Genomic DNA, 8,129 nt, shown 5'->3' on the forward strand with positions numbered 1-8,129 from the left:
GTCCTTGCGCGTAAAGGTTGCTTCCGCTGTCTTCTTTCCAATCAGGGAGTCGCGATACGATTGAAAAACCAGATCCATGGTAGTGTCGTAACCTCCTCCGGCGTCCGGAGGTTTCGCACCTGGTGCAGACATGTCCGAGTGAAAACGATTACAAAAGCAACGAAGAAAACAATCACAGATTGCAAGATAAATAAAAGTTAAATCTTATTATTAATTATTCGTTGATTATTGTATCTGGAATTGATTTAATAATTTTCCTTTAGTTATATCCCAAGGCGGCAGCGGTAGCGAACCGACGACGGCAGCTGCGCACCAACCTAAACAGAACCGCTGCTTCACACAGATAGAGTCGCGGTTCGACAGCAACTAGGAAAACGCGTCGACGCCACACACCACAGGAAGGAGGCGCGGACGGTCGGCCGGCGAGAGAGAGAGAGAGATCTGCGACACAGATCAGAAAAAACGCGAGAACTAGAAAAAAAACAGGGGATCCGACACAGCGGTGGCGAGAGGGAGACGGTTGCAGAGAAGCGGCAGCGAGAGGCGGAGGCAGAGGAGCGACGACGAGAGGCGGCGACAAAGGAGTCCCAAGCAAAACCCTAGCGGAGCGTCACTTTTGGACGAAGAAGAAGGAGCGAGCGTCACTGTGTTTCATTTTATAGAAACATCATTATTATATGAAAGTATTAATTTTTTTAATGAATAGGACCCATTTTTTTTCATTTAGCATAGGGTCCAAAAAAAAATGTTTAAGACGGTCTGTTAAACGGGTTGGGAGATTGCTTGTTTGTGGGTTTTTACCCTCTTGTGCACTGCTTTGGTTTGGATCATCACATGCATCTACACCATCATCATAGACATTTTCATTGATATAATCTTACTGCTTAATTGCTTTCTATTTCATATATTTGCAAAGATTTGATTTTGTACTTTTGTATAATATTGGGTGTGGAGGTGCTAGCTAGGTCTTAAATATTAGGGGTGACATGTCTCTTAATTTAAAAATGGGTTAATTACAAATCTAGCCCAATTAAGAGGGGCCTTTTACATATCTAACCCACTTTGCTTCCATCTTACCAAATTAGACACTTTCAACCATTTTGGACAAACTTACACTTAGTTCTATTCAATCATCGATCTTCTTCTTCTTCTTCTTCTTCTTCTTCTTCTTCTTCTTCTTCTTCTGGTTCTTCTTCTTCTTCTTCGGTTCATCTTCTTCAATTTCTGATACCAATCATTAACGATTTTTGAGATTATTGACGTATTATGTTCAATTTCCCGTAGAAATGGTATGTTTTTTAGCTTATACGCTTGCTTTTCTCGTTGGTCTTGCCTCTTTCTTCATCTGTAATGGTATCGTTTCAATTTCCTCTATTTTCCACAATTTTCCTCCATTGCTGTCGCATTTGTGACGAAATTTGTCGCATTTCGTCACAAATGCGACAACAGTTGTCGCATTTGTGACGAAATACGACAGCAATGGAGGAAAATTGATAAAAATTGTGGGAAATAGAGGAAATTGAAACGATACCATTACAGATGAAGAAAGAGGCAAGACCAACGAGAAAAGCAAGCGTATAAGCTAAAAACTTACAATTTCTACGGGAAATTGAACATAATAGGTCAATAATCTCAAAAATCGCTAATGATTGGTATCAGAAATTGAAGAAGATGAACCGAAGAAGAAGAAGAAGAAGAACCGGAAGAAGAAGAAGATCGATGATTGAATAGAACTAAGGGTAATTTTGTCCAAAATGGTTGAAAGTGTCTAATTTGATAAGATGAAAGCAAAGTGGATTAGATATGTAAAATACCCCTCTTAATTGGGCTAGATTTGTAATTAGCCCTTTAAAAATCTTGAGTTCAAGTCTTAATTTATGCAACCAGTGGCAGAGCCGGGATTTAATATTAGGGAAGCTAATTTTAGTCCTTAAGTAGGGCGGTAAGAGAGGAGCAGACTTCGACTCCTGGCGGCACGGTGAATGGAGAAATCAAGTCGTAATACATTTTTAGTTCATTGTACTTATGAGAATAGTAAATTGTACTTTTATATTTTAAAAGCTTCGACTTAACTTGTGAACTTGCTGAAAGTGATTGTTGATCTTTAAAAATCCACGTGGCCCTTGAACAAGTTGATATCCATATATTTAAACAAGTCGAGCAATGGAATAAATTAGACTTAAAGTGTTATTTAGCTACTAACATATTAAAAAATTTATCACTTGGTTCATGGTCTATTATTTGGTTACATTTGTCTATGGAGTTATACCAATTGGTAAAATTTCATCCAATTTGAATTTAGATTTGACAAAGCCGATATCCTCTGAATATGTGGTGATATTTTGACATATGTATTTGATACATCGCACGTCTTAAAGTTTATTTGTCATATCTATTTTTTTATGTGAAAATAATTAATTAAATTAAAAAAATCCCTAAACTAAAATTTATAAAGTCTTAATATAAAAACATCGTCACATGTTAATAGGATAATAGTGCCGTTAAGTTTTTATCCAAATTGGATGAAATTTGTGATAGGTCATGAACTAAGTGTGACCAAATAATAGATCATGAGTCAAATGATAAAATTTTGGATAGGTGAATGCCAATTAGTGGGAAAAAGTAAGGGCCCGTTTGTTTTACATGCTGTTTGCTGTTGATGTTGTTGTTTCCTGTTACGGTTTGCTGTTGCTGTTACGGTTTGCTTTTGGAAAAAGCTGCTTTTCCAAAAAGCAGAGATTTGCTGCTAAAAGGCTGCTTTTTTCGAGTGTAAAAGGCAAACATGAGATCACTAACCAAATACTTAATAATGCTTTTCAGATGTAAAAGGCAAACAGGAGATCACTAACCAAACACCTAAAACTCTCCCTAAGTAAGCTTACGGGGACAAATAAGCCACTTAAGAAAGTTGAGAGATTAAATATGTCAATTTAAGTAAATTCACAGAGTAATAAGATGTTTTTAAATTATAGAGGGAAGTTGAATTTTTTAAAAAGTACAAGGACTAAAAATGTTCTAAGCCAATAATCAATATTATAGAAAGTCATCAGATCTATCACAAGTCCCATTATAAGAAACGCGGCACTGGCGATATTCAGACGCTAATCAGTCGCAAACAGAAATTAGCGACTGCATTTATACAGTTGCTAAGTCGCTACTAACTAAATTTTGCAACAATTTTTCAACTAAACAGTCACAAAGTAATCAGTAATTGAGATTTTAACAAATTCATAATCAATTACATCCCTAAAACTATTAATTAATTAAAATTACATCCCTAAATTTTCAGGATCTGCAGATTAAGTCACTTCTCATCAGTTTCTTCACATCTGATTGTTTAAGTGGCTTCAGCATAAACATTTGAGCTCCCTCCTCTAAACACCTGCACAAAAAGAAAACTTTATAATCTGTGATTATAAATATTAATTAAGTAGTTCGATTCGCGGATTGGGATCATTACTCGTTGATTCGAGTCGGAATGTTCTCCGATGACATTATCACCACCGGAACTTCCTTCATCATTGATGATTCCTGCTTTCAAGTAACAGCAAATGCACACATCAAGATCAAGACTTTTCCTTGCATTTCACAGAAATCTGCGTCGATTCTAAAATACCCCGACACAAATACTAGTTTTCATTGTATTTCTGTCGGTCTCCAATTGACGACTGACACAAATGAATACCGACGCAAATGAGCTATTTTCCGGGTAAATTAGATACATGGTGTATAACTTTTGTCATATTTCACATTTTGGTGTACAACCTTCAATTTTGCACATAAAAGTGTACAACCTTTTGGTGAGCTCCCATTAAAGTGTACAGCTGGTAATTGTGACCGATCAACGCGCCACGTCAGCAATTTGACATCCTTAAAATTCAAAAATTGATCGGTCCATACGCCACGTCAGCAATTTTAACTTTTATGGAGGTCAAATTGCTGACGTGTCACGTTGACTTTGTGTTCGCATGTCATATTTACCGGCTATACACTTTAGCGTAAGTTGGAGATGTGGGCTCCTTTGAACTAGCTTTTCTCTTCTTTCATGTTTACATGACAAAGGTTGTACACCATGCATGTAATTTACCCGCTATTTTCCACTAGTGATATATTGCGCGATGCAAATACTAATTTTCATTGCATTTTCATCGGTCTCTAATTGACGACCGACACAAATGAATTTTGTTTAGCATTTGTGTCTCTTTTATTATGGAACGACGCAAATAAGGCGACATAAATGAATTATTTTCCACTAGTATTTACATTGCACGACGCAAATACTAATTTTCATTGCATTTCCGTTGGTCTCTAACTGATGACCGACTCAAATGAACTTTTTTCAGCATTTGCGTCGCTTTTATTCCGGATCAGCGCGATTAAGGCGACACAAATGAGCTGTTTTCCACTAATGATTACATTACATACCTTAATTTTTTTGAGGAGTTCATAGCCGGTCATTCCCGGCATACAATAATCTGTGATTATCAAATTCACCTTTGAGACCTGCAAATGACAATAGAAAAAACACAATTCATTCTCCGAAAACGTAATTAGACCCGATCGATCATTTTTTTCGGGTGCAAATCGCTTACATTGCTATTTGTATCATCATTTCCCAATCCTAGATACTCAAGTGCCCTTATCCCATTCTCTGCTGTTGTCACTGCAGAAATTATGATGAACATATCAATAAAAAATAGTACTAAACCGTACTTGAATCGATGCGAGATCTCGAGTTCGAGTCCTTAAAACGAGATACTCATGTGTGACGGAAATGAAATGAAATAGAGAAAGAGATATATGTATGTACATTGATTATATACCTTTTGCAAGAAGAGTTTTTGAGCAAATTTTCCACGATTTTTCGGTCAATGAAAAATAGTACTAAACCGTATCTCGAATCAATGGGAGATCTCGAGTTCGAGTCCTTAAAACTAGATACTCAACCTCCCGTGTGACGGAAAAAAGAGATATATGTATGTATATTGATTATACCTTCGCAAGAAGAATTTGTAGGCAATTTTTCGACGATTTTTCGGTCAATAAAAAATAGTACTAAACCATACTCGAATCAATGGGAGATCTCGAGTTCGAGTCCTTAAAACTAAATACTCAACTCTCCTGACGGAAATGTAATGAAATAAATTACACCTTTGCAAGAAGAGTTTTTGAGCAATTTTTCGAAGATTTTTCGTCAATGAAAAATAGTACCAAACCGTACTCGAATCAATGGGAAATCTCGAGTTTGAGGATACTCAACCTCTCGTGTGACGGAAATGAAATGAAATAGAGAAAGAGATGTATGTATGTACATTGATTATACATTGCAAGAAGAGTTTTTGAGCAATTTTTCCACGATTTTTCTGTCAATAAAAAATAGTACTAAACTGTACTCGAATCGATGGGAAATCTATAGTTCGAGTCCTTAAAACTAAATACTCAACTCTGCGGTGACGGAATGAAATGAAATAGAAAAAGAGATGTATTTATGTACATTGATTATACCTTTGCAAGAAGAGTCTATATTGCACGGAAACAGAAACCGAAACTGAAATAGAAACGAAAACAGAAACAGACACCGGGAAATGTTACTTCTAAGAAAATTTAGCTACGAAATGGAAACGAAGCGGAAAAAAAACAGAAACGGAAATGGACACAAAACACAGAAACACTAGTGAATAAGAGTTTCCGTGCAATATATATAGGTTTTTGAGCAAATTTTCGACAACTTTTCAGTCAATAAAAAATAGTACCAAACCATACTCGAATCGATAGGAGATCTCGAGTTCGAGTCCTTAAAACTAGATACTCAACTCTTGTGTGACGGAAATGAAATGAAATAGAGAAAGAGATGTATGTATGTACATTGATTATACCTTTGCAAGAAGAATTTGTAGGCAATTTTTCGACGATTTTTCGGTCAATGAAAAATAGTATAAAACCGTCCCCGAATCAATGGGAAATCTCGAGTTCGAGTCTTAAAACTAGATACTCAACTCTCACGCGACGGAAATAAAATGACATAGAGAAATAGATGTATGTATCTACATCGAGAAGAATTTTTTTGAGCAATTTTTCGACGAATTTTCATCAACGAAAAACAGTACTAAACCGCACTTGAATCGATGTGAGATCTCGAATTCGAGTCCTTAAAACAAAATACTCAACTCTCCGGTGACGGAAATAAATAAAATAGAGAAAGAGATGTATGCATGTACATTAATTAATATCTTTATGTTGCACAGAAACGGAAACGTAAATGAAAACGGAAACAGAAACTGGGAAACATTATTTCTAAGAAAATTTAGCTAGGAAACAGAAGTGGACATGAAACACGGAAACTCTAGTGAGAGTTTTCGTGCAATATATATAGGTTTTTGAGCAAATTTTTGACAATTTTTCGGTCAACGTGAAACAGTACTAAACCGTACTCGAATCTATGGGAGATCTCGAGTTCGAGTCCTTAAAACTAAATAATCAACTCTCCGGTGACGGAAATGAAATGAAATAGAGAAGAGATGTATGTATGTATGTACATTGATTACGTTACGTACCTTTACAAGAAGAGTTTTTGAGCAATTTCTCGACGAGTTTTCGGTCGATGAGATTATCATCAACGGCTAAAACATGAGGTTGATGATCTGCAAAATCTGCAACAAGTTTCTCCATTGATGAACAAGTAAAATTCATATATAAAAACGGGGGTATTTATATATATTTTATAAGGCACAAGTTGACAATTTTTTAGTATCAAACAATAAGAGGCCCAGACGTAACAGAAGTTGTAAGTTTGCAGACTGCAAATGCTTGTACGTATATATATATATATATATAATGATATTACTAATATAATATATAGTTTTTATTTAATAATATTTTTAATAGGAAATGAAAAGAAACAATAGAAGTATGAACATAGTATAGGCACAAATTTATGGGGGAAATAATAATGCACAAGAAAATGAAAGAAAGGTAGGTGGGAAAATTACACAACAAAAAAATTAATATTTTTTCTTACAGTCTGAAAAAAGAAAAAAAAAAAAAATATATATATATATATATATATAATCTGAAAATATATATATTGAATTAAAAGAAATATCTTAAAGGTGACTTAAGTGGTTAAAGGTCTCAAGTTACTTAAGTTAGATTCTAGTTCGAATCCTAACATATGCATAAAGTTTTAATTGAAAGAGGAGACGAACTTCGAACCTAGCACAAATTATATAAAAAATATCATATTTATTTCTTTGGATTTACTCCCTCCATTCCATTATATAAATTATTGTATCATATAATCAGTGGCGGATCCAGGATTTGAGGGAGAGGGATAAAACTCTATGTAAATTTTTTTTAGACAAAATAGCATTAATTGAAAAAAAGTATACATTAGTACATAATTACTATTCGATACAAAATGTTTTAAAATAATAAAAAAAACTTCTAATGCTAAGTAGATCGACGATGACGAGGTGGCAATTGACATCTACGATCTGTCATAGCTTGAAAACGATCTGATGCCTCTACCTATACTGCTTCTTTTTAGGGTTAAGGTGCAAAAATACTCCTAACGTTTTGGGTCAGGAGCAATTTTACCCCTAACGTCTAAAATGGTGCAATTTTACCCCTAATATTTGTAGCCAAGAGCAATTACCCCTAACGTTGATAAATTGGATCAATTTCAGACACTATTATAAAATACAGTCATTTTTTTTTTATTTTGCACCAACTGCATATCAATTTGTTCTAAAAAAAGATATAATATTTTTTTATAATTTAATAATAAAATTAGAGATTAATATTTATAAATTCGGTGAATTTTTTAAATTTTTTTATCTAATTCGTACAAAAGACAGTATATTTTTAATATTTTTTTCACATTCCAACATATGTTTGTGATTTGTTACTGATAAAAATAACGCATGTGTGAAGTGTAGATGACAAGATTCATGATCGAGAAGACAGTTTTATGAATTATTTCTCAAATTGACCCAATTTATCAACGTTAGGGGTAAAATTGCTCTTGGCTTCCAACATTAGAGGTAAAATTGCACCATTTTAGACGTTAAGAGTAAAATTACTCCTACCCCAAAACGTTAGGGGGTATTTTTGCACCTTAACCCTTCTTT

General features: G+C 34.5%; 1 protein-coding gene across 1 annotated transcript; it reads right to left on the minus strand.

The window, feature by feature from the left end:
- Positions 1-2,979: 2,979 nt before the first annotated feature.
- LOC136226950 (two-component response regulator ARR17) lies at positions 2,980-6,777 on the minus strand. Its single transcript, XM_066015659.1, has 5 exons — positions 6,555-6,777; positions 4,593-4,663; positions 4,426-4,503; positions 3,461-3,531; positions 2,980-3,382 (listed from the first exon to the last, which is right to left on the minus strand). The coding sequence occupies exons 1-5, from the start codon at positions 6,688-6,690 to the stop codon at positions 3,286-3,288; spliced, it is 453 nt and encodes a 150-aa protein (XP_065871731.1). The 5' UTR covers positions 6,691-6,777; the 3' UTR covers positions 2,980-3,285.
- Between the last annotated feature and the right edge of the window lie 1,352 nt (positions 6,778-8,129).

This window comes from Euphorbia lathyris, chromosome 4 (assembly GCF_963576675.1).
Source record: "Euphorbia lathyris chromosome 4, ddEupLath1.1, whole genome shotgun sequence".
Taxonomy (NCBI): domain Eukaryota; kingdom Viridiplantae; phylum Streptophyta; class Magnoliopsida; order Malpighiales; family Euphorbiaceae; genus Euphorbia; species Euphorbia lathyris.